General features: G+C 41.6%; 1 protein-coding gene across 1 annotated transcript in view; it reads left to right on the top strand.

The window, feature by feature from the left end:
• LOC104165128 (obscurin-like) overlaps nt 1-24716 on the top strand; it is a gene marked incomplete at its 5' end in the record, with an annotated part of 144390 nt that overhangs the window by 64071 nt on the left and 55603 nt on the right. The window contains 21 exons of the mRNA XM_009704685.1: nt 6222-6494; nt 7169-7441; nt 9188-9475; nt 10964-11236; nt 12290-13173; nt 13219-13645; nt 14255-14533; nt 14898-14976; nt 15347-15465; nt 16278-16475; nt 16917-16949; nt 17055-17153; nt 17509-17727; nt 18524-18590; nt 19425-19453; nt 19758-19886; nt 20729-20868; nt 21558-21758; nt 22092-22174; nt 22930-23103; nt 24553-24712. Of these exons, the coding sequence (XP_009702987.1) occupies nt 6222-6494; nt 7169-7441; nt 9188-9475; nt 10964-11236; nt 12290-13173; nt 13219-13645; nt 14255-14533; nt 14898-14976; nt 15347-15465; nt 16278-16475; nt 16917-16949; nt 17055-17153; nt 17509-17727; nt 18524-18590; nt 19425-19453; nt 19758-19886; nt 20729-20868; nt 21558-21758; nt 22092-22174; nt 22930-23103; nt 24553-24712 (4427 nt within the window). The remainder of the gene's footprint in view (nt 1-6221; nt 6495-7168; nt 7442-9187; nt 9476-10963; nt 11237-12289; nt 13174-13218; nt 13646-14254; nt 14534-14897; nt 14977-15346; nt 15466-16277; nt 16476-16916; nt 16950-17054; nt 17154-17508; nt 17728-18523; nt 18591-19424; nt 19454-19757; nt 19887-20728; nt 20869-21557; nt 21759-22091; nt 22175-22929; nt 23104-24552; nt 24713-24716) is intronic.

Raw genomic sequence — 24716 nt, 5'->3', positions numbered from 1 at the left:
TCTTTTTTATCCTTGGAACAGCATTACAAGTTTAACTCTCCTGGACAACTTGCACTGTTGCTTGGGCTAGTTCTGCAGGAAAAGATATGTCTATGTTTATGCTTTTGTTTTCCTTTGGCACCTTCTCTTGCTCTGTTATACAGAAGAAGCAGCAGTCATAGTTTCTGGTTTAAAGAACACAGACGTCTTTGTGGGTGAGTCAGCCACGTTCACCTGCGAGCTCTCGCACCCGGGCGTGAAGAACGTGCAGTGGTGGCTTGATGGATCTCCCCTTCACAACAACTTTGTGACTGAAATCTCTGAGCAGGACGGGATGATCCACACTTTAACCCTAAATGACGTGGCATGCCATGACTCAGGCACTGTCACCTTCAGAGCTGGGTCCCTTATATCTTCAGCTAAATTATTAGTCAAAGGTATTTTGTTGTTAGAAGGAAACACATGGCCTCCTCTGGACTTGCTCAGTGCACTAGTGCTTCTGCTTTCCAGGCTACCCTTACTAAATCCCTTCACAGTTCTTCTGTCTCCTGCAGCCCTCCACTTCTGCAAGTCACCCATACTCAACAGCAGAAGTCTTACAGGTACAACCACATCGATTTTTTTATTTTTTTTTTTCCAGTGGTTCAGATGAAGAAGGGTTGCAGGGTCAGGGCTGCTGTTTTCACCTGACATCTAAGCCAAGCTGAACATAAACCACTGTGGTAGCATCTGATTTTTTTTTATCCTGCCCTTCAACTGTTTTTATAATACCACAAAATATTATGTAGCTGGAAATTCTCAAAATTACCACTGTGCTGCTCTATCGCTTAGGCTAGTGGGGCTGAGCTCAGTATGTTCCCAAGACAAGGCTTTGGGCTATTATATTGATGGCTCCAGAGCTTTTCCTGGAAACCAAAGGGTATATGACACTGCAGTAACACAGTGCCAAATGACCCTCATTTGTTGACTGCTAGAATATTAATGGTCATCACCGCACTAGCAAATTTTTCTGGTCTGTTGAATAAATATTTTTCTCATTTAGTAAGGGTAACCATGAGCTGCAAATAACACTGAGCTCCAGACTTGACAAAGCAAGCTCCTTCATATCCAGTTCTTTCATAGTCGTTGGGAAAAGTTGTTATTTTTCAGACAAAAGTAACACTTATTCCTTGCTTGGAAAAGGGATTTGTATATATGGAGATATAAAGAGTTAAGAGTTCTTTATTCAGTCTACCCCCATGCTATAACTGACTACCATAACAAGAATGATCCACAATATAGAATTGCAGTCAGTGGTTGATGTCTTCTCTGTGTAATGTGTCCCTTGCACATTCAGAAAATTTAACTCTCTGCAAAGATAAAATGACAAATCACTTCTTTCTAATATCAGAATGATGAGGCAACAGCATAGTGTGCAAACCCCACAAATCCCATGTCCATTTGTATAAATTTTGAGTTTCACATTTTCAGAGACAGAACCTGGTTCTGAGCTCTCTAGGCAAAGAACTCCAGTGGACCTGAAACATAAATTAAAAATAAACGCATCGTTAGGTATTCTACTCAGTCAAATAAAGGGCTCCTGGGAAGTTTTCATTTCAGAGAATGACAGCATCGTTGATATTGGAAGGGATCTCTGGAGATCACCTGGTCCAACGCCACAGCTCGTGCTAGTACATATATCTATGTGGATATTTTGTTCTTCCATTAAGGCAAGATTTCTTTAATGTGAACTTGAATCACAGTAGTATGTGACTATAATTGGATTAGGATGAGAGAGTTATTTAAAAAACACTCCAGTTACACTGTGTTCAATAACACTTGATTCAATAGGAAAGTAAAACACTAGTAAAATTCTAACTGTGCTTGTATTAACAGCCAATTTCATGCACTTTATTTTGTCCAGAAATTTAAAAATAGATCTGTCCTCAAATTAGGTGTATTTCAGTCTGTGTAGCTAGCCATGACTTGTTCTTCATCAATGAACAAATTGTCTCTCTGTTCCATGTGCCCCATTCTCCTGGTGTAAGGCATGCTTGTAACTGGATATATTCTGTAGTAAGTGAGATCTCATGACAGTTTTCCTTGTTGGGCCTTCACAACATCATTGCCCTATAACTGTATTCATTCAGTGGTCCAGCATGTCGGCATTGTCACATATGTGTGCGGGGAAGACAGAAAAGGTTGAAGGAGCTGCTGCCTTCTCCTGACCCCTTTGCGTGAGAATTACAGGCCCCCAGCATGCAGGTTGGCTCCTAAGTCCCAAGGAGCTTTCTGCCATCCTGCATGGGTGAATAGGGCCACCAAAGTCTTAGCCTAGCAGTGGCGAAGAACAATGGGGCAGAGGAACCAGGACACCTTCCTTCTCCAAAACCACGAGTGACATTTGCTGTGAGGAGCCCATGTCTGCATCTTATGAAAAGTGATGGTACTGTACTCCCTAGCTGCACAGATACCTTCTTGCTTCTTCAGTCCTGGTGTAACCAAAACATCTCCATGACCTGCTATTGATGCCTCCTCTCCATAAACACACATGCAGACACATGGAGCGGTAGAGGCAACCTTAGAGAGCAGGATCAAGCCTTGCAACAAGTTTCCAAAAGACATTTGCAAAACTATCTTTGGTTCCCAAGGTCTGCTGGTGACATCCCAAATCCTTAACCTGATGCACCAGTTCCAAGAGGAGCATTCCAGACAGAGGTCCAGTGTAGTTTATTGTAGCTGGCTTGTCATCAGAACAGCTACCTGAAAGATAAGAACATACATTGGCTTTCTCTGACTGTCATCTTTTTATGTCCCATTGTAGTACTATAAATTTGAGGAGAAGTTGACATAGTTCTACTGAGATGGATGTTGCAGAGCGATTTCTATTTTCAGAGTTCATGGAGGTTTTTGTTTTTAGCATATCTATTGCAGTTATGTGTGGGTGGTCCAATTTGACACCTCAGGAGGGACTCCTTGGCTGCTTCAGAAGCTCACAGTATTTTGAGGTTAGCTATATCTACTGTGCCCTACAGCTGCCTCCCAAGAAGCAGAACCAGTATTTTAAAAGAAAGACTGGATGCTTAAAAGCAGCTTCTTGGATCTCACCTTCTTCAGAGGAGCTGCATATCCAGCTGCTCTCAGCATTTTATGGGCGCTCAGTCTGAGATTACAATGGTTTATGCTGCATCTCTAGATCAGCTACTGTAAAGGAAATCATATTATTTTTCCCCAAACTATGTCTTTGCTGCAGAGGAACACATGGCTGATCAAAACAAGAAGTACCAGTTTCCCGTGAAGTGCCCTTTTTTGTTACAGTTGATCTTTGCTCCTCATGCTGCCAATAACTCCTGACGTACAGCCATCAGCACCACAGGACAGGAATGAGTATTTGCACTCGAGTACTGCGTTTCTTTCCAATGAGTGCTGGCAATTTGCTCATACAAGGAGTCTCCAGTAAAGTTCGTGGCATTTTCCTATTGCTATGCGAGGTTGAGAGTCACGGGGAACCACTGGCAGGAGCCCATCCTTTGCAAACCTCTGTCTCACACTTGCTCTCCTGCCCTATTCTGGGAACCAAAAGTGGTTTTGCACCCAGCACTTCCTAGTCTAGAGGATTTTGACAATGATGGGGAAAAAAATTAAGCAGCAGGTGTTCTGCACAGAAGTTCATGGTCACGACCGTTACACAAGCCTTAATTGTCGGTGGCCCATTTTCCACTGTGATAGTTATATTCTAATGTACCAGTTTTGCTCCAATCCTGCTTGGTGCTGACACAAGCACAGACTAAACTGCTAATCCCCAGCCTGCCCAGTCAGCTTCCTGCTTGCCCTGTCACTCTGCTTGCTCCTCACAGGCTCTGTGCTTGTCAAAAAAATCTCTAAGTTGCGATTTCCACGAGGATCCACTAATGCATGTCCTTCCTGACGTGTTGGTTAACAGATCCAACCATTGAAGTGGTCAGTCCCATGCAGGATATAACTGTTGATGAAGATGGCACAGCAGAGTTCATATGCCAATATTCTAGGCCAGTACACGCCATATGGAAGAAAAATGATCAGGAAATACATGCAGATGGGCAGCGAGTGATTATCGATCAGGACTGGAATGTAAGCATGCTAAAAATTAAACCTACGGTACCAGAAGACACTGGCATCTATTCTTGTGAAGCTGAAGGCATTAAAGTGATGGCCGCACTTGATGTTCAAGGTGAGGTCTTCCAGCCAAAGAGGAAGACTATCATGGGTTCCAAACAAAAGAGGTGGAAAAATCATGGCAGGACCTCACAACAAGTGACACATCAGATACCCGCTCTTTGGTGTTCACTCCAGTACTGACAACGATTAAAAAAGTAGTTGGGAATTAATGGGAATTGTATATGAAACCGCAGCATTCCACTGGAGCTTGGTTCTAATTAACGCTCACTTATTACATCACTTACACCTCATACCTCTTCTACAATGAACTGGAACGTCAGTGCAATGGGATGTGTCCAGCTGAATTATTGTAAAATCACAGGTGTAATGTTGGCCCAAAGGAATAATAAGAGTACCTTTTGCTGTTACAGAATGCTTTTTACACACAATGTGCTTTAAAACCAGTAGCTGATGGAGAGTGTGGAATTTCATTTTATTTTCAGCTAAGCTAAGGTAGCTTGGTATTTTACTTATTTCAAATACTGGTCACTCAGGAATTATTTTCTCACTTGGCATCAGCAAACATTTGTGAGAGCCCCGAGAAACAGTAAATAAAAATATTAACAATAGGTTCAGGATTTTATATTGATGTTTCTTTCTTTTTTTTTTTTTTGCTTTTCCTGCTGTGTACAGAATTGTTTTTTGTTACCAAGTGAATTAGTGTGATCAGCAAGAGCAATGGTTCAGATTTGATTTCTGAATATTTGTGGCAATTACGCCTTCTTGCTTAACAAGATCTGTGAGAACAGAAGAGCAGGGTATTATTTATTATAATATTTTTTACATTGATAAACGTTTTCCATTTTAGGGATTTAAAAAGATGTCAATGAACACAATCTAAACGCATCCCAGAGGAGGTAGGATTTGCAGTTGGCTGCTTTTTGTAGTTAGGGAAACCAGCGCTCCAAAAGTGCACAAATAAACAACTGGGATTTCTTCTAACAAAATTATACATTCTCCAAGGATTTGCAAACACCTTATCATTCTCCATAAGTATGAATATTATAAAATACAGATATTTTTTTTTTTGCTATTAAATGCTTTTTCTTTTTGCTATTAAATAAACTGTTCAGCTTTTTTTTTTTTTTTTTTTTCCTTAGAACAGTTCCAAGTAATGGTTATAGAGATCTAAACGGGAACATCTCAGGGCATTGGTTTAGATTCTAGATCACGCTGACCATTGTATGGTATTTGTGTAAACTGTATTTACTCAACCGTGCACTCCCACCGTTGTGCATGTAATTTGTCCATGTAGCTGATCTAACACAAATTATATTCACATGCACCAGCCCACAATTAATTTTGCATCAGGCTGATTGCTTATGTACTAATGCCAACTGATGCATGACTCTGCAGTGTGTACATGTGTGCATGTTTCTGACCACGCGATTTACCACACATGCATGAGAAAATAAACCTAATGCATTATCATAGAGCTTTTGTAATAATTCAGAAATTTACTATTCAAAATACTGGTAATATAGATTTTAACTTTTTGTGTGTTACCTAGAGGCAGACTCGTTAACTCAGATGACAGTCACTATAGCTTTGCCAGCTGTAATATTCGCTCATATTTGCTTTGCAAGAAAGATAGTAAGATTTTATCATGAGCTATCAGTGGATTCACATCTCCCCAATTATGATGACAATGGCACTGCCTGAGAGATCTCTGAAAAATTTTTCCTGCTGTGGGACAGAAGGAATTTGATTATACTTTATTGTCCTGAGCTATCCCTTCCTATCAACTATTGGCCTGATTCATACAAACACCAACGTTTTTTTCTTTATTTGTAAAAACAGAATTCAGGTTTTTGGAGAAAGTCTAGATGAAATGCTAGAGGTTTCTCATTATTTTTAAACTATCTTGCTACTTAATATGTTTTTAAATATAATACTGTGTTGGAGCGTGGTTGAAATCAACAGTTAAACCTACAAACACAGTTTATCACATCTACATCCTTTCCATCATCTTTCCAGCGGTGGGAATCATCCAGTGCTCGGAGCTTGTTAGTATTCAGATATGCATGGCCAAGCAATTAATAGTGTTCGTTGTCCTCCTTTGCTAGCCAAGAACAGCATTGTCCAGGGCTTGGAGAATGTGGAAGCCGTGGAAGGAGGGGAAGCCCTGTTTGAATGCTATCTTTCCAAGCCTGAGTGCTACAATTACAACTGGCTGATTGACGATGAACCTGCCAAAACTACAGAAAACACTGAGATGGTTTACTTTGAAAATGGACGTAGGCATCTTCTGCTGCTGAAGAACCTAAGTCCCCGGGACAGCTGCAGGGTGACTTTTATGTGCAGCGACGCAGTGACTTCAGCCTTCCTGACGGTGAAAGGTAACTGAAGCACTCGGGCATGGGGAGTCTTAAATTTCTGGTTGGAAAGGGCAAATGAACAGGAAAAATACGATGAGTAGCAGAGAGGAAAAGTTGCATTTGTATCTTGCTTCTTACCTAAATCTTCTTCCCACACAATAAATGGATGATGTTTTACAATTTCCCTTTTGTCTTTTTCTGGATGCCGTGTTACGGATATAAGCAGCATCAGTTGGCAATGAGTTAGTGGCAAATGACTGGCTTACAGTTGTCATTATTCTGGTGAGTTGGGTTGTGCTTATAGGTACTTCAGGGCTTTAGAGATGAGAGTTATATCAGCAACAGTATTATCTCTGCATCTATTTTATGCTATTCCTGGAGACCCCTATGGGGATCAGGACCCCTTTCAGAGTATAAGAACAGCCATCCTCACTCATAGCATGGTATCTCCATTATGGTTTTCTGCTACTTGGGAAAGAAAGACATTGCCAGGTTGGTTTTTGCTCTGGAAAGTTTTGCAAAACTTCAGTCCCCAGTGATACCTTCTGTTCTAGTGATATACATAACCTCCCTTTTAATGATCAATTTGGTCTTCAAGGCCTAACTGTCCAGAACTTCAGCATAAATGTTCACAAAATCCCTTTCTGGTATTTGTTTCTATAACTGAGGGTGTGATTACTTATTTTTATCTATAGGATGGCGCCTACAGATCTTGCAGCCTCCCACAGATGTGGAAGTCTCTCTGGATGAGACAGCTACATTTAGCTGCGTTCTAAGTGAAGCTGTGCCAAGTACTGAAGTTGCCTGGTATAGTAATGACATAGAGATCCAGTCGGATGAGGACTGGGAGGTACAAGCAGATGGAAACAAATACAAACTTATTCTGAAAAAAGCGCAACTGCATCATTCCGGAGAGGTGACCTTTGCTTCTAGGGAAGCAATTGCATCAGCCAAGCTATCTGTGATAGGTAAGTGTCTGTCATTCTAGCCCAGTGGCACTTGAAATCTCAGACTTTGGTATTGAGCTACAACATTGAATTTTCTAATCTTTGTGCTGATTCTTTTCTCTTTGCCTTGCATGTCCCAAGCTCTTAGTTTGAGAAGATGCTACTGGGCAAATTGTTCTTTGACCAGAAATAGTCCACCTCATCAGAAGAAAATTGTATCTGGCTAGCGATGGTAGAGATGTTCACCAGCTTTCTTTAGCTGCAGTCTTTTGTAAAATGTAATATAGACTCTAATGGAAATCAATTTACTCAGAGTTCAACATCACCCTCCGCAAACATGGATATGGGAAAGAGCTGAACTAGAGTGTACATGGAAAAATTATCCAAGGCAGCAGAGAACCCTTTGAAATCTGCTAATCTACTCAAGTGCAGGGCAACCAGTTTTCCAGATTAATGAGTGGTGTATTAAATCTTCATGTGAGTGAGATCCATGAAATACACTCCTTGTACTTCAGAGATACAAGAGTTAATAGCTCTTGGAGTACTTCACAAGTAGAAAAGATGATAGTTCCCCAATTGCCTCATAGGGCAGGTTAGACCAATGATTTGTCAATGTCCATTCCAGAACCCAAGGTCTGGCTCCTTCCCACAGTGGGATAGGTGGGTGACCTCGCAATGGCCCCACCAGCACAATCCCGGTGATGGTTATGAGATAATTGCAATGTGTTTTAACTGTACACTGTAGTTGAGATGTTCAAGAGCCACTGATTGACTATCCATTCTTTAAATTATTATGGGTAGTCTGTCTGTCTGATGATTTCTGAGACTTGAGAGATCTCTGATATATTCCAGTCATCTCCACAAAAAAAAATAATTGGTTGTTGATGGATTTAAAGCAGTGTTATCTTATTTTGGGCACCGACATTTTAGGAGCTGCAAAATACTATACTCATGAACTCCTCCTGTTGATAGGTTTTCTGTATGAAATTTGGCTGAAAATAGAGAAAAGAAGCTTTCATGTTATGTTTGTTGTGTCCAGAATTAAAGAACTGGCTGTTGACCTTCTTTACCTTTAATTTGTTGGATTGGTATGTCGTGGCAGGTCATTTACTTGGTAAATGCCTTGAACTTGAAGAATAAAAGAATTATTTCTGTCCTCTAAGCCAAAGTGTAAATTAAGTGAGGAACATTTTCCAATGTACAGAGTACGATTGTCAGTAGCCAATGTGGTAGGACACCAGACCATTCTCATTATGTGTTTATTTCTTATTGCCTGATGCTGTGACATATATAGAAATTACACAGAAACTGAGTGGCTTACTATTAAATTGCTAGAGTTACTCTGTAGTCCAACAACAACTTGATTTGTATTAAGGCCAGACCTGAAATAAATACGATCAAGGCCCAAATGTACTTGAAGTTTTCAGCTAAGTTCCTTGATAATACCGACAGCATAGGGTCATCTTTATTTTGAGCTGGGTGGGACAAAGCAGCAGGAAAAAATCACAACAATATGTGACATTAAGTATGTGAGATGACAGTTGGAAAACGTATGTTTGTCATTAGCAGTGTAGATCAGGGCAGACAAGGGAAAACTCAATGGTGCACAAGTATGTGTCATGGGCATGTACCCACTCAACTTTGCAATAAGGCAAATACTGAATCTGTTGTGCTTCCTTCTCATTGCTTGTAGAAGGCTCTTGGTTGTTTTAGCATAAAGCATTATTGCTGATGTCGTACATCACGGGACCTCTGTTGTGCCTTCAGCCCACCCCGATCCGCCTGAAGAACCGGAAGTTTTAAGTAAGAACAGCCACTCTGTAACTCTGTCTTGGTACAAGCCGTTAAGCGACGGTGGTTGTGACATCCTAGGCTACAACGTGGAGAGGAAAATCCCAGGTATTGGCTGGCAGTCCTGCAGCAAAGGCGTTATTCAAAACACAGAGTTTATGGTGGACGATCTCACACCAGGTGAACCCTACAGATTCCGCGTCTCGGCTATAAACAAAGTTGGGGCCAGTGAGCCGGTGCACTTCCCTCAGATGGTGCGGCTAGGTGAGAACGGAGAGATGCCCCCACGGAGGACTGCAAGCTGCTGTAGACCTTGTGTGTCGCATGGCATGCCTGCTTCACCCATTCCAGGTATCTCCTGGAAGAGTTCACTTTGCAACGTCTTTCAGTGCTTTGCCGCCAACATAACAGAGGAGAAAGAGCTTGGAAAAATTGTTCTGGGCTGCAATGAACAAAACCTGCTCCATTGTTAGTACTCAGCACTTATTTTCTCCAAACTGCATCAAGCTGTCTTGCAGCCTGCACTGCATTCATGTGTTGTCTGGTTATCATGAGTCTCTTTTCTGGTGGAGTTAAGATGGAATGAGTCAAAAGGGGCATGTTGGAATGCATTTGGGGTACCCAAGACCCTGGTACCAATGCAAGGGGTTGGGTAGTCTTGTCTTCTTCACCCATCTTTCTCTTTTGTTACATTATTTGTGTATCTTTTTCGATAATCCCCACAAAGAAATGCTAGAGGTCACAGTTCCTTTGCCGTCTGTTGGTGAAACTCTGGAAGCTACAGTGGGATGGAGAGCCACTCCCTCGATCTTTCTTTTCTTGGAACTCTTTCTGCGATAGCCGAGTGCCCAACAAATTCCTCAAAGTGAGAATAATAATAAAAGATCCTCTTTTGCTTAAGGCTCAGACATGCCATGATGTCTCTGCAACATAACAACTGCCAGTGCTGGACGCTGATAACTCTGCATATGCTGACTTTGTCTACAAAAAACTCAAGGCATTTTGGGTGGTGGTCCCCTCACCCCGGTGAAATGTGCAGAGGGGCAGTTCATGCTCAGGAGCGTGCTCCTTTTGGGAACTCAGCTGTGTGCTTTACATCCCAGTCAACATCTCTGCGTTTAATGCATTTGTCTTGACTTCATTTTGGGTATTGCTGTCATACAAACAGCATGCCGTTGGCAGGCCTCCTTCCAAAGTAAAGAAGATACAGAGAATTTTTATTGTTAAACTCTTTATGCTTTTTGAGAATTTTTACTCTTCCTAAGCTAGAGCAAATGCATATATATAATTCTTTTTACTTTCAAGATTGAGATGAATGCTGCTTTTAATAATCTCTTTTCTTTTTATTCTTTTTATTCTTTCCTCCTTGTCTCACTTCAGAACTGCTTCACTTCTAAATATTAAGATCTTCTAGAATCTGTAGGAATTCTTGAATATTGGTGATGGGTAAATGAAGATCAGCAAATAAGCACAGGAATGTGAAAAATGCAACCACTTTTGCATGTATATATTTAAATGGAGTTGGTTGGACTGCTGAGAGAGCTTGTAAAGTTATTTTGATATCACCTTTGGAAATGCAAACTTTGGATGCTGCCAGTCTTTCTTTTTTTTTTTCTTTTGGTTGTCTAAACAGCTAAAGAATTTACAAATGAAGGGTGGGATATTTAGATATTTTATAGAATGGTCTTGAGTGCCCTAAAGCCAGTTTATGATATATGCTTTGTGTTAATTCACTTTTTTTGTTAATTACAGAGCCTCCAGTTACAGTCACTCATCCTTTGGTGGGAGGATCAGTCTCAGAAGGGGAGGTGGCTCGCTTGGAGTGCAAATTATCAAGTGAAACTGAAGACAGAGTGACATGGTTCAAAGGAAAAGAACAAATACAAGCTGGAGGGAGATACGAGATCCTCTCTGACGGAAAAAAGCAGATACTTGTTATTCATGCATTTAAACCTGAAGATCAGGACACATATACCTGTATGGTTTCTCCAGAAGTCAAATCTGTTGCCAGCTTGTGTCTTGAAGGTACAGAGAGTGCTTTCTTGCAATATTAAATCAGTTCTGTTTATGGACATCCAGGGGCATCTCCACAGCTTGGACTGGAATTAATTTTCTTTTACAAGCTCTGATAAGAATCCACAAAGAATTGTTATCTTCCTGATCCATATTGCCCAGTATGTTTCTGAATCCCTAACAGCGTTGAGCTGCTCAGATAAGATTTCCCTGAGTCAGATATTTAAGGTGTGATGCAGTTGTGTCTACATGGGTTTCTGGTGTCTTTTGAGATGTTTTAGGGTAATCTGCCCGGCCTTCAGCTGCCACTTCAGAAAGTGAGGGCTCTTTCATACGTTCTGCGTCATATGTGCCAGCTCTCTGTCCTAGACATCCCAAATGGCTTTGGGTCATAGTGCTTGGCAAGCTGAATTGTGTCCCTACAGTGGGATTCAGTGGCCCACACACAGGCATCTACTGCCATTGAGGCACTTCAAGGTATCACCCTTGGCCTCCATCTCCTTCTCCAGAGGGACCCAGAGCACTCGTACGTCATGCGTTGTATCTGGGAGCCACATGTGGATGTCCCAGACAGCCTGGAACATCTCAGCTCCCGTTACAACCAGTGGAGATCTGTTCAAGCCAGTCAGTGAAGCCTTGTCTTGCTGTAAAATAGGATGAACCTGGAATAGCTTTCCAGGCTCCACTGACAGTCTTAACTAGATATTCATTGACTGCAACATTCAGAAAGGGCAGAAATTTATTTATGGGGTTCAAATGTGTGAGGAAGAAAAAAAAAAGTTGTTTGGCTGTGTTTTATCTGCATGCGTAAAATTACAGGATAATTGAGATTGGAAAGGACTTCCAGAGACAGTGTAGCCAACCCCTCTCCTCGAAGCAGGGTCACCTAGAACGAGTTGCCCAGGACCACGACCATTTATATTAATTTCACATTTTGTTCTCAACAGAATGCTCAGTTAAATGGCACTGATACTTTTCTGTCCAGGCTGTAGAGTAACGTTTTCATGTGCTTTCTCAGAGCTTACCCACAGACTTTTAACATCTTATCAATTTAATTCTCCACAGTTCCCACAGTGACAATGCTAAAAGAGATTGCCAGGGAAGCATCCCCTGCCAGCCCACCAGAAGAGCTGGTGGATGGCCATGTCCAGCCCAGCTTGCCCCCTGAGGCTGCTCAGGAGGGAGACCTTCACCTCCTGTGGGAAGCCCTGGCCAAGAAACGCCGGATGAGCCGGGAGCCCACCTTGGATTCCATCAGCGAGGTGCCTGAAGAGGATGAGAAGCTTCAGAAGTTGAGGAAGGAGGAAGCGGAGATGTCTCACTATTACTCAGAGGAGTACTCCACATGTGATGAGTTGGCTAGGACAGGAGAAGCAGATTTCTCTTTCACAAGCTCAGATGATGAGTCTAGAGCTGGAACTCCTTCCCTGGTGAGCTACCTCAAGAAAGCTGGGAAGACAAGTGTTACTGTTACCAGCAAGGTTCAGTCCACCTCCACGGGCAAATTATGGAAACAGCAGGAGAAATCCAGTGTGGAGACTGTTGTGGCTGCCCCAGATGCTAAACCAGCTGAACCAGAAATACCAGATTTAGACGATCCTTCCATGAACAAGGCTGCTGTGAAGATCCAGGCTGCTTTCAAAGGCTACAAAGTCAGGAAAGAGATCAAGCAACAAGAGTGCCCAGTGTTTACTGAGACCTTCAAAGATTTCTCTGGCGAGCCTGGAAGTACACTCCACCTTGAGTGTGTGGCCCACAGCAAAACTGACATGAAAGTCCGTTGGCTGAAAGACGGGGAAGAGCTTTCAGATGGTCGCTACTATCACATAGACAATTACAGTGATGGGACCTGCTCTTTGATTATCACTGGCCTGGACAGGAAAGATGCGGGTAAATACACTTGTGAGGCATCCAATAAATTTGGCAAGGTTTCACACAGTGCTAAGGTGGTTATTGGCACTCAGGAACCTCAAGTTCTTCCTAAGGAGAAGCAGGTTAAACAAAGCACTGACAGTGAGACAGAGAGTTCGTCTGGCAGTGACTTGGATGATGCTTTCCGTAAAGCAGGAAGGAGACTTCATAGACTCTTCAGGGCCAAGATCTCAACAGAGATATCTGATGTGGAGGAAGAGCTCTTTGTCAGTGCAGATGAAGGGGACATAGAGGTGGTTGACCATCAGACGTATCGTGAGGATGACCAGTACATCTACATCAAGTTTGAGATCTTGTCTGAGGCAAAAACTGCCGCCACTCGATTCAGAGAGATGTTTGGTGCTCTGGGAATTCCCGTGGAGATTGATATTTTGGAACAAGGCCCTAAAAAAATTGAATTGCGTATTGGCAAAGCCACACCACCCATCCATGGGAAGTTTGCACCACCAGTAGTGAGACCTCCACCACCTTTGCTGACTTCTGATACAGGTAGGTGAAGCAAACCTGTTTATTCTTTGGAAAAGACAGTTGGAACAGATCAGAATGTTATCTTTTCACTCACAAATAACTTCCAAAAAGGCTTTGTTTTTCATTTGGTGCAGATATTTTTCTGGAAATTTTGCACTTTTGGAAAAATTGATGCATTTTTTTATTCTTCTTCACTTTGAGGGAGAGGAGGGAGGTTAGTGATGAAGGATGGGGTTGTAAAATACTGACTTATCTACAAAGCGGCTTTTCACAATAGAAATGTCCCCTACTACAATAATATGACCATAAATGCTGATTATTTTACTTAAATAAATGAAATAGTTTTCAGAACAGTCCTGAGGGAGACAAGACATTTTGGCGGAGAGAGAAACAGAGGCAATGTACAGTTTGCAGCTGTGGTATTGCAGTGCTTATGGTGTTATGGAATATCTTCATAGTGTTTGTCAGGGAGTTTCTTCTTGACTGTTTTCATAGAGAAAATATATCACTCTGCAGTTAAGAAATCTAGAAACCAAAAGCCTTTAGGCACTGGGCAGCAGCGCTCTTGAAATACACCTTTTAACACAACCAAGTTTTTCCTTTCTTCTCTCCTAACTACCGCGACTTTAGCTCCCATGTTCATGACTGAGCTCCAAAACCAAGAGGTACAAGATGGATATCCAGTCAGCTTTGACTGCATTGTCGTTGGCAAACCGCTCCCCACGGTTCGCTGGTTCAAGGATGGGAAAGCTATTGAAGAAAACGATCATTACATGATCAATGAGGACCAGGAAGGGTGCCATCAGCTGATCATCACAGCTGTGGTCCCCACTGACATGGGCGTTTATCGTTGCCTTGCTGAAAACAACATGGGAGTTGCTTCAACCAAGGCTGAGCTTCGAGTGGACTGTAAGTCTCAAAATCACTGTAGAAAAACCAAGGGAAGGGGTCCTTCTGAGAAGCGGATAATTTTTTTTTCAAGAAAATATGATTTATGTTAAAAAAAAATAGGTATGCATTGCCCACAAAATGTTTCACTTAGAAACCTCTTGGGTTCAGTTGAGTTTTGCTAACTCCAAGGCAAGGTTCAGAGCAAAGCTTTTCAGATAAACAGAGGCGTTTTCCGTAATCCAGGGACTCTTGGGATCCTACTGCAGTAGCAGTGTGAAATCGACCTGCCAGTCACTCAAATTAGTAGCGAAATTACATTTACAGTAAGAAAAATAGTTTCAAAGCTCAAATTATAGAAAGCATTTCCTTTTCCATTTAACAGTGACCAGCACCGACTATGAGACAGCAGCAGATGCAACAGAGACATCTTCTTACTACAGTGCCAAAGAATACATTTCAAGGTAAAATATCGAACTCTAGCTCTTTCTAAATTCTGACTTGATAAGATCAACATGTATATTTATGTCAAGCCTGGTTTTGCTATATCTAGCAGGGCCAGTTTAATGTCATAAAATAACAGCCAAACCAGCTGAGATGCAATAATTACAACAGCTGGACATTCATCACGTGCAAACTTGCTCTGGCTGCCTTCAGGCTAGGCCAGATATTTCTTCACGTTATCACTCCATTACTTTTAATGTCAAATGTTGATGAATCTGTTGTCACGATGACAAAACCCACAAACTGAATTAACCTAAAATAGATGATCCTGTTTCCTAACTCCTTTCTGGCTTCCTGACTTTCTTCTTTCTAATTCTAATTGCTTCTTAGCCGAGAACAGGAGGAATCTACTACTGAGGAGGAGCAATTGCCCCAGATCTTTGATGAGCTTCATGACATTCATGTGGCACCTGGAGCACCACTGGCTAAATTTCACCTGAAAGTCAAAGGTGAGGGGAGCCCTCAGCACTGTCACTTGTTCCAGGTTTGCTGTCAGGTTGAAGTGCTGGACAAGGTTTTCCAATGTGGTCTTCTGCAGCTGTGACCCCAGTCCATGCATCTCGCACCACATTTGCACAAACCAGCTAGAAGAACGTGTTCATGCTGATGAACATTGACTTTTGCAGCAGACTCGGGCAGATTGTCTCATTCTGTGTCCATGTCTCCAGGTGTAATTACAGGCATATGTTTCTGAAAACTAAGTCCTGTAATTCTCTGAGCACATTAGTTATGGAGGAGCAATGAGGATTATAAATCAATACTGAGGGTGTCCTTTATTCTCTTCAATAAATGAAGCAGTCCCAGACTTGCCTTAGTCTATGAGGGAGTTGCTGCTACAACCTAAAAGCTGTAAAAACGTCCTCCTGGTGTTGACCGTCTGTGGCAGGGAGAGGTAGAGATTCTCCTGTTTTCTCTGATTGCTGCCTATAAAACTGATTAGAACTGGTTTAGCGTCAATTTTTCTCTTTGTGTACGTTACAAATCAGATCTAAGTGTTACCTTTCCAACCTGGAAGGCATTTGGACATGCAGCCATTATGAGGACTGCCAGACACTGAAGAGATAGGAAAGAACTTTAACAGATAAACAGAATTTCATTAATTTGCAGCCATTCCTAATTGGGTAAATCCTTGAAACAGCAGCCCTGGGCAGAGCTGAGGATTCCTTGGCTCCTGCTCAGAAGGATCTGCCTGTTTGGAGATGCTCCCAAATCGACGTTGCCAATGAGTTCTCCTGTCCCTGTCTGTAACTTCTCCTCCCAGGGTACCCACAGCCTCGTCTCTATTGGTTCAAAAACGGACAGCCATTAAAGGCCTCGGATCGTATCCTGAAGACTGATAAACAGGAATTCCACTCGCTGGAAATTCGCGATGTCACTAAGGCAGATGCTGGCCAGTACTCAATATTTGTCATCAACTCTGCTGGTTCTGCATATTCGTCGGCCAGGCTGCTGGTCAAGGGTAGGTATTGGACTAATTTTGGCACTTGCTTTTCTCTATTCCAGTGGCTCTTTCCATATTATATCGTTATTTTTCTTGAGAAAGCCTACCAAGGTGAGTTAAGCAAGGTGGGGAAACCTATAGATAAAAGATGACATGCTTTAATCTTGGTTCACCTATAAATTTACTGTCCCCCGAAGATGAGAAATGTCATTTCTCTAGGGTCTGACGGTTGTCTCATAAACATACATTTTATTCCTGCCCAACCTCCATAACTTTCATTTTACTAAAAGTACCATTTTACTAAATATTCATTTTAATAAAACTGAGCATCTCTTATAAATGACAGTAACGTTTCTATGTAATATCTCCTGCAAGGAGTAATGCCCTGCAGTCACTTTTTTTTTCTTCAACTCATGGACAGAAAGGTATTTGTATTTGTTTTTTCTCCTTGTGTTACAGATCCTGATGAGAAAGAAGAGCCATCAGAAACAGGTGAGAGAAACCATAGCAGGTGATAACAGAACCCCTAGGAATTTTCTAGTAATCTAAACTTACACAGAAGATGTCACCATGTTTCATCAATGATGTCATTTTCAGATTCCCATGAGCAGCTGATACCACCAAGGTTCCTAGAAAGATTTAGTAATAAAAAGGTGAAAAAAGGTGCAAGCATCACATTATCTGTAAAAGTTGAAGGTAAGTGGATAGATACCTTGCCTCTGTGCATAACACTTTATTGCGTAACTTCATGACACATTCTAGACTCTCTCTGACCCAAGTCATTGTAACTTCCTCTAAAAACAGGGATAATAACACTTACTAGTCTTATGAAGATGTGTTGATTAACAGTTTTGTTTTTACAGAAAGGTTTAATGTCCTTCTGAGTGTGCTGTAGAAAGATTTCTGTTCCTTTATTACATATTATGCCTGTTACTGTTGCAAAAGTACCAGGAAACAGATCAAAATAGCATTTATTCACAGTGTGGCTCATAATTGTAAGGAAGGAAGACCATTAGGAAAATTAAAGCTCATTGCATTGGTTTTACTTTAGGACATCCACCACCAACTATTACTTGGCTGAAAGAAGAGTCTCGGGAAGACATCCTGTGGATCAAACCAGACACTCCTGGCTATAAACTTGCCAGTTCAAATATGCATCACAGCCTAATCCTGTTGGATGTTAAAAAGAAGTACAGTGGAGCTTATACGTGCATTGCTACCAACAAGGCTGGCCAGTCCATCTGCAGCGCCACCCTGGAAGTTGCAGATGGTAAATCTTTGCTATACTATGAACACATTCTCTATGTTACTTTTTATACAGTGGCAAAGAGAAAAACAAGCATGACTGATAAGGAAATAAATCAAATCACCACTGAAAAAAAAGTATTTTCCCAAGAATAGCCATGAATTTCTTGCCTTACAAATGATTACAGTCTTTACTTCCATAATGTTTTAGATTTTTGACCCTATCTTGGATTAACAGCTCTTCTGTATAAACAGAAGACAAGTCTAAGAAACAACCAAATTAAGCACAAAGGAAAAATAAAGGAAGAAAAGCAATGTAAAGTAACCAGAAAAAGTCACCTTTTGAAAAATTATTTTGAGTGCTTCACTTTGCTAAGGGATTTTGCATCGTAGAATTGCCTTAAGGCAGCTAGAGTTATTTCATTCTCCTTTTGCAGAGCTTTCCAGGGCCTTTTCTGGCACAATTCCTTCAGTAAGATGGAGGGCAAGCAAATGTAGGCTGGGAGTAAGGGAAGCACTGTGAAGGACTCCGTTTTTTTGTTATCCTTCCTTACATCCCACATTTTTACTGTGCCAAGAGCTACAGGAGCATAGCTTGAGCAGTGTAGAGAAATGAGGCAACTATATATCTGCGTGAACAGGGAGAGGAGCAAATTGTTTGCATCCTATAAGTAGGAGTGTGTATCCCAGGTCAGGAGCTGCTAACAGGGTAGATTTTCAGTGTTCCCAGTAATCCATGTCTAGAAAATGTACTTACATTAAACACACAAAAAGAACATTCTCTGCTTTCCGTCCTCTAATGATAAACCCTAATCTTGCAGTGAAAGAGGCTGAAGTTCTGACCCAGGAGCGCGTGATGGTGTCAGAAGCCATCATGACCACACTGGGGTAAGTGGTTGGCCACTCGTGCTGAAGTGGAGCAGTGCAGGTACCACCCTATGGTGGGTTGACCTTGGCTGGATGCCAGGTGCCCACCAAGCCGCTCTATCACTCTCCTTCTCAGCTGGACTGGGGAGGAGGGGGAGAAAATCAGATGGAAGAAAAAAATCCCGTGGGTCAAGAAAAAGGCATTTTAATAAAGTGAAAGCAAAGGTTGTGCATGGAAGCAAAGGAAAACAAAAGCTTTATTCTCTACTTCCCATCAGCAGGTGGTGTCCAGCCACTTCTTGGGAAGAAGGGCTTCAGTACACATAGCGGTTGCTTCGGAAGACTAACGTTTTAAATAACAAATGCCAGCCCCCTCCTTTCTCTTAACTTTTATTACTGAGCAGAATATCCCTTTGACCAGTTTGGTCAGCTGTCCTGGCTATGTCCCCTCCCAAGATCTTGCCCACCCCCAGCCTACTGGTGAGGGGGGGAGTGTTGGAGAGGCAGCCCTGATGCTGTGGGAGCACTGCTCAGCAGTAGCCAGAACCCTAGTGTGTTATCAACAGCTTTCTAGTTACCAATACAAAGGACAGCACTATGGGGGCTGCTATAGGGAAAATTAACTTCGTCTCAGCCAGATCTATAGACACCCTGCAGAAGTTCCCATGAGTCACTTCTAGGCAGTGTTCACTTTGGACATCTTATATTCACATCTCAGCACCAGAGTTAAAATAGTTTGAGGTCCTAGGATGGAAAATGCTAACATACAAGGTGTGAGAAAGAGGGAATGTTTCTCATTTAGCTCTCCTTACTGCACATTTTATTTTAACTTTTAACTCTGCTTTACTCTTTCAGAGCTATTCATCCCTCTGAAATAAGAGAAGGTAAGAGAAGCTATTTTCTTTCTGCTACTCCTGCACTTCACATCTACAGCTAGAATTGTCTATGTATTTCATAATTACCAGCTACTTTTGTACTGTTTTCTTAAAACTGTCTGAAATATTGGAACTTTTCAGGACTGCTCTTTGTTCAAGGGTGAATTATTTGGATGAAATGTGAGCAAGCACAGTTTTAAAAACAGGGGAAGTGAAGAAAATTAGAACTGCCTTCTGCAGAAGCTTTTGTTACTCAAAAAAGATGACTTTCCGATAACATTGCCTGCTCAAAAGAAAATTCTCTCTTTCCCAGGAGACCTTGAAGCTGGTAGAGAAGGTGTACCCAAAAGTCCCATTTCATTAGCTGATGTTGGCTCTGAAGAGTTCTTCCAGAAACTGACCTCACGTATCTCAGAAATGGTATCTGCAAAAATAAGTCAGGGTAAGGAACCTGGCAAACACAGTTTAGTTAGTGTAGAAAAATACATGATCTTTTTTTTTAAGTATTATTTGGACTTGAAATATCAGGGAGATTTATGAAGCAGATTTTGAGACAGTCATCCTGCGTAAGCATATGAACATTTGTAAATGCTTAGGATTAAGAATTTTTAGTAAAAGTCCATCCAAACTGCATGTCTTAGTCTACAATTTTGAACCAGAAAAAAAGCTGCTACAGTAAACTGAGATGGCTAGTGTCCATTTTATGCATACAGTGTTTATTTAAATAAGTAGGAATAACTGTAAGCTTTACAGAGGACGGCAAGTTGTACAAATGGAAGCATGTTTAAAACATCTTGGGTATTTCAGGTTCCTCAGATATTCATGACTCCTGAGTCTGAAAGCAATCCTCTTTTGAAGACTTCCCACATCTTCAAGTTTTAGCTCACAATGGGATTTCAAAATTATATTGAGGCTGAAAACTGTGTTCACAGCTGTGCAGTAATCCAATGATTTGTTGAATTAAATGAAAAATCCTGGTTTGTGTATCATATACTGATTATCTTGTAGTAAAATTTTATCTTGAAGGAAAAAATAGAGGCATTATGTCTCCTACAAATATTCTTGCAGCGCAGTGGCAATACATGCAGTAGGCATGCAACCTCGTGCATTAAAATATCCCAATTATTTCTTTAATCCTAAATATCAATAGGAGATCACACTAAATACTACAAATGCTCTTCCTAGGGAATATTTGGTTTTATGAAATGAAAAAATATTATACATTTGGTTCATGTTCAAATTGGAGATCTTTATTTCACACTTTGTTGTTGCTCCACTTTTTAGCTACACTTCGAGTGCCAGGTGCAGAAAGTGATGATGAATCAAAAACTCCCTCTGCATCTCCTCGCCACGGACGATCCAGACCTTCATCCATTGCTCAGGAGTCCTCCTCTGAATCTGAAGATGGGGATTCCAGAGGAGAGGTATGATATCTTTATGGACAAGTTTGACACAAGGAGAAAACTTTAATCAGAATGACCAGTCTCCTACGGTTTAAGGATCTCTACCCCATTTAGGGATGTATTTCACTTTAGTAAGTATATTTAACAGTTGAATATTGGATCTGTGATACAGAGTGCAGAGAATCAAATTCGGATGCTCACTGTGTGATGGTGAACAAATTATTCAAGTCATCATGGTGAAAACACACCCATTACTTGGCAGCTTTTGCTTTCATGGCTGAGTTTCAGAAAGTCAGAGCTTGATTTTCTGTGCCCTTGGATAGATTTGGTCAGAAGAATTTTGTTAAGAAGTTCTTCATGAGAATTTTGTGAAATGTAGAACTTTTTTGGGTGTTCATTTCAAACACTTTCTAAAAAAAATAATTAAAACTTTGGAAATGTTAACAATTTCAGGACCACTGTTTGTTTTGCCTTGGGAGAGAAATACACTGTTTCATGGTGTAAATCCAAAACATCTCAGATATAGTTTTGAAAACATGGCCTGAGCCTCCTAGAGACTTAGTCTTCTACTTGAAAAAAGCAAACAGTGATTCTCTTTGCTGTACAAGAGCTGGAGAATAAAACATTAAACAGATAAGCACTTATGTTTTGCTAGTGTTATAGTATTGTGTTTTTCAGATCACAAAATAACTGTCATTTCATGCCTGCAGATCTTTGATGTCTACATGGTCACAGCTGACTACGTGCCTGCTGCTCCTGACAGGGAGACCATCACTTTGAAGGAAGGCCAATATGTGGAAGTCCTTGATTCAGCTCATCCTTTGAAATGGCTGGTCAGGACTAAACCCACAAAATCTAGCCCCTCTCGACAGGGTTGGGTATCTCCAGCTTATCTGGACAAGAAATTAAAGGTGACTGATCATGCTGTGTTTATTTTTCATGTAAAATTACCTGCTCCCGTTGCAGTTTAGAGCCATCCCTTTTGCAAGGACTGATGGATGAGGAGGTTGTTGAAGAGGTCTGTAACAGGATTGGACTTCTTCATGTTTTGATTAGACAATATTTCTGTATGTGTGCAGGGGTGCCTGGGTTTGAAAGACCCAATCATCCTCCAGTAAAAAAGGAATTTCACAGTGGTTTAGGAATTGTTGAAAGGGACTGGGAACACACAAGGGATATTCTTCAGTGTGCATTGATAAAAGCATTGTTAACTTGAATAATGTTTCTTTTTTCTTGATTTTTAGTTGTCACCAGAGTGGGGAACGACAGAAGCTCCCGAGTTCCCTGGAGAGTTTGTTTCTGAAGATGAATATAAAAGGAAGCTAAGGTAAGCTTGTGTCATCTGGTATTTGCACCTTTATATTTTCCTGCTTTTTTGAACCAACATGAACATTGGCATCTAGGTCCCTCCTGTCAGAGTCACTGTTCTTGTTCTGCTGAGTCCTGCCACCTTCCCTTTCCCAGAACCAGGCAAACTCTTGATTCTCTCAGACTTGTATTTTTTTTTATCTTTGATTGATTTTTGCCATTGATTTCAGCCTAGGAAACTTCCAGGCAATCTAAATCATATCAGGTGACTTGAAAGGAGAGGTTTTCGTGATGTAGTTCTGGAAGATCTCTAATTTCACAAAAAATCCTAAACTTCAGTACTTCTGTACTTTGGGGTGCTCTGTATCGGAGGATGATGTCTAAAGAGGGAGTGAAAACACTCTCAGAAAAGCAGTTACAACCTTGTGTTACCCCCTTGCAGTGCAGAACACTACTCTGTGCTGTCATAGAAATGTTTGTTTTCTTGATTGCATAAAGTGGCACTGAAGTTGATAGTGGCTACTTTACATAGATCCTGTTGTTGCTCACACTCTGTTTTGTCTGCCCTAACAGCAGATGTCTGTAGGTGTCACTCCATGAGCAGTTCCTGACTTAAGTTCATTTTATGGTCAGACGGGATCTAGTCAACCTACCCCAGGGCGTGTTCCTCTGATCAAACATCTCTATTTTAGAGCCTAAGAGTCTCTCAGCGTGTCAAGGATAATTGTGATGATTGTTCTGTGCTTTCTTTTTGCCTATTCATTTTCCCTTCAGCGTTCTTATTCAAGAACTGTTGATCTCAGAAGAGGATTACATTCAAGATCTACAGTTCCTCCAGACTCATCATCTTAAGTACACTGAGACCTGTCCCAATGTCCCAGGAGCTGTTGCCAGTCAGAAATCCACCATCTTCAGAAATATTGATGACATTGCTCGCTTCCATTCCAGGTGGGCATTCCCATGTGCCTTCACTTGAGACCAAAGAGTGGCTCATGTACGTGGTGTCAGTACCACAGTAATAATATTACTGTGAAGGATGTGGAGCACTGACAGCTATGAGGTGCAAGGGAATTGATGGTCCTTTGGGGATGGTAGATGACGGCATAGCTTAAGTCAGAGCACAGGGTTGGGGTTCCCATAATAGCCTTCAGAGCTTCAAGGCTTCATATGTCCAGCTTATTTATTACCCTTTTAAGCATATTTAATTAAGAAACAGTGAATTATTATAAAAAGGCAACATGGTCTTACAGGCACTTCAGTGGTGTCTTCATAGAGACACACATTCATCTAAAACTGATGCCAGCATCCTTGCATTCAAAACACACCCAGCTGTAGCAGGCTGCCCAGGTACAATGCCACGGCACAATGTCCCTGCCTACTCCAAGAAAGGATTTACTGCAGATCTGCTGTTCACAAAGTGATTTCCCAAGGTCCAGGCTGAAACATTTTTACTTGCCAGGGAGAGGAGGTGGTGCACAACATTTTACGTGCCTTAGGCTTTCCATTGCTAAGGGGCTTTCTTTTGATACCCTTGCTCTCATGGGAAGTGATGGGAAGTCCCTGCCAACAGCACGAGAATCACCCTTTCTTTCCCATTTTCCTACCCTGTCATCCTAACTTTTGGTTTACCTTGTGGGGGGTCAACAATACGCACACACAAATCTCAACAACCGGTGAGCGTGCAGCATCTTTCCCAACCAATGTGTGCTCCGACCAGCGCTGGTAGCATCTTAAGCAGGAGAGACCAATAAGAAGATTGAGCAGGTTGTGATGAAAAGTATATAATTACTCTGGGAAAAGCATTATGGGGGCATCATTTCTGCAATGGGGAAGATGCTTATGTGCGACATCTGGTGCTTTTCCTGGCTGGACCACAAGGACAGATTTCCCTTCTCTTTCCTCCCCCTCTCTCTCTTCTCCCTCCCTCTCCTTTTGTTTTTCCCCAAAAGTGACCTCAACCGTGAGAGGTGATGCATGTCATCAACTGCCAATGCTGGTAAAAATCTTTGTGCATGTGAAACTGTCTCAACATCCTTTGTGAAACAGAGTGGGGATTTCTATCTTCACTCATGTGGATGGCTCACTGATCCTTAAACTGAGGCACAAGTATCTGGGGAGGGTTTAACTTCCCAACTTGAGCTAAGCCCTTGAAAGTTATCGCTACCTTACTTGCAGGGCATTTCATACATTCAAGCTAAGAGGGACAACATCATGCTGAATGAAGAGGCATTGAGAAGTTTAATGATAATGTGGCAACATCCCTTGTTTCCTCCAGTCAGTTCCTTTAATCTGTGTTAATCCGAAATTCCCTGATTTAAAAGTCTGGCTGCTGGGGCTCTGTTCTAGCCTCATTCCATCACCTTCTCCTCAGATGTCCTTTTTCCTTTGTCTCCACAGTGTCTTCCTCCGAGGCTTGCAGAAATGTGACACTGATGACGACGTGGCCATGTGCTTTATCAAGCATGAAGTAGAGTTTAATAAGTACATCCAGTACCTGGTGGGGAGGGTACAGGCTGAGTCAATTGTTGTCAGCAAAGCTGTCCAGGATTTCTACAAGGTAA

This window comes from Cariama cristata, unplaced genomic scaffold (assembly GCF_000690535.1).
Source record: "Cariama cristata isolate BGI_N322 unplaced genomic scaffold, ASM69053v1 scaffold2747, whole genome shotgun sequence".
Taxonomy (NCBI): domain Eukaryota; kingdom Metazoa; phylum Chordata; class Aves; order Cariamiformes; family Cariamidae; genus Cariama; species Cariama cristata.
This window is presented reverse-complemented; position numbering and strand designations above follow the sequence as displayed.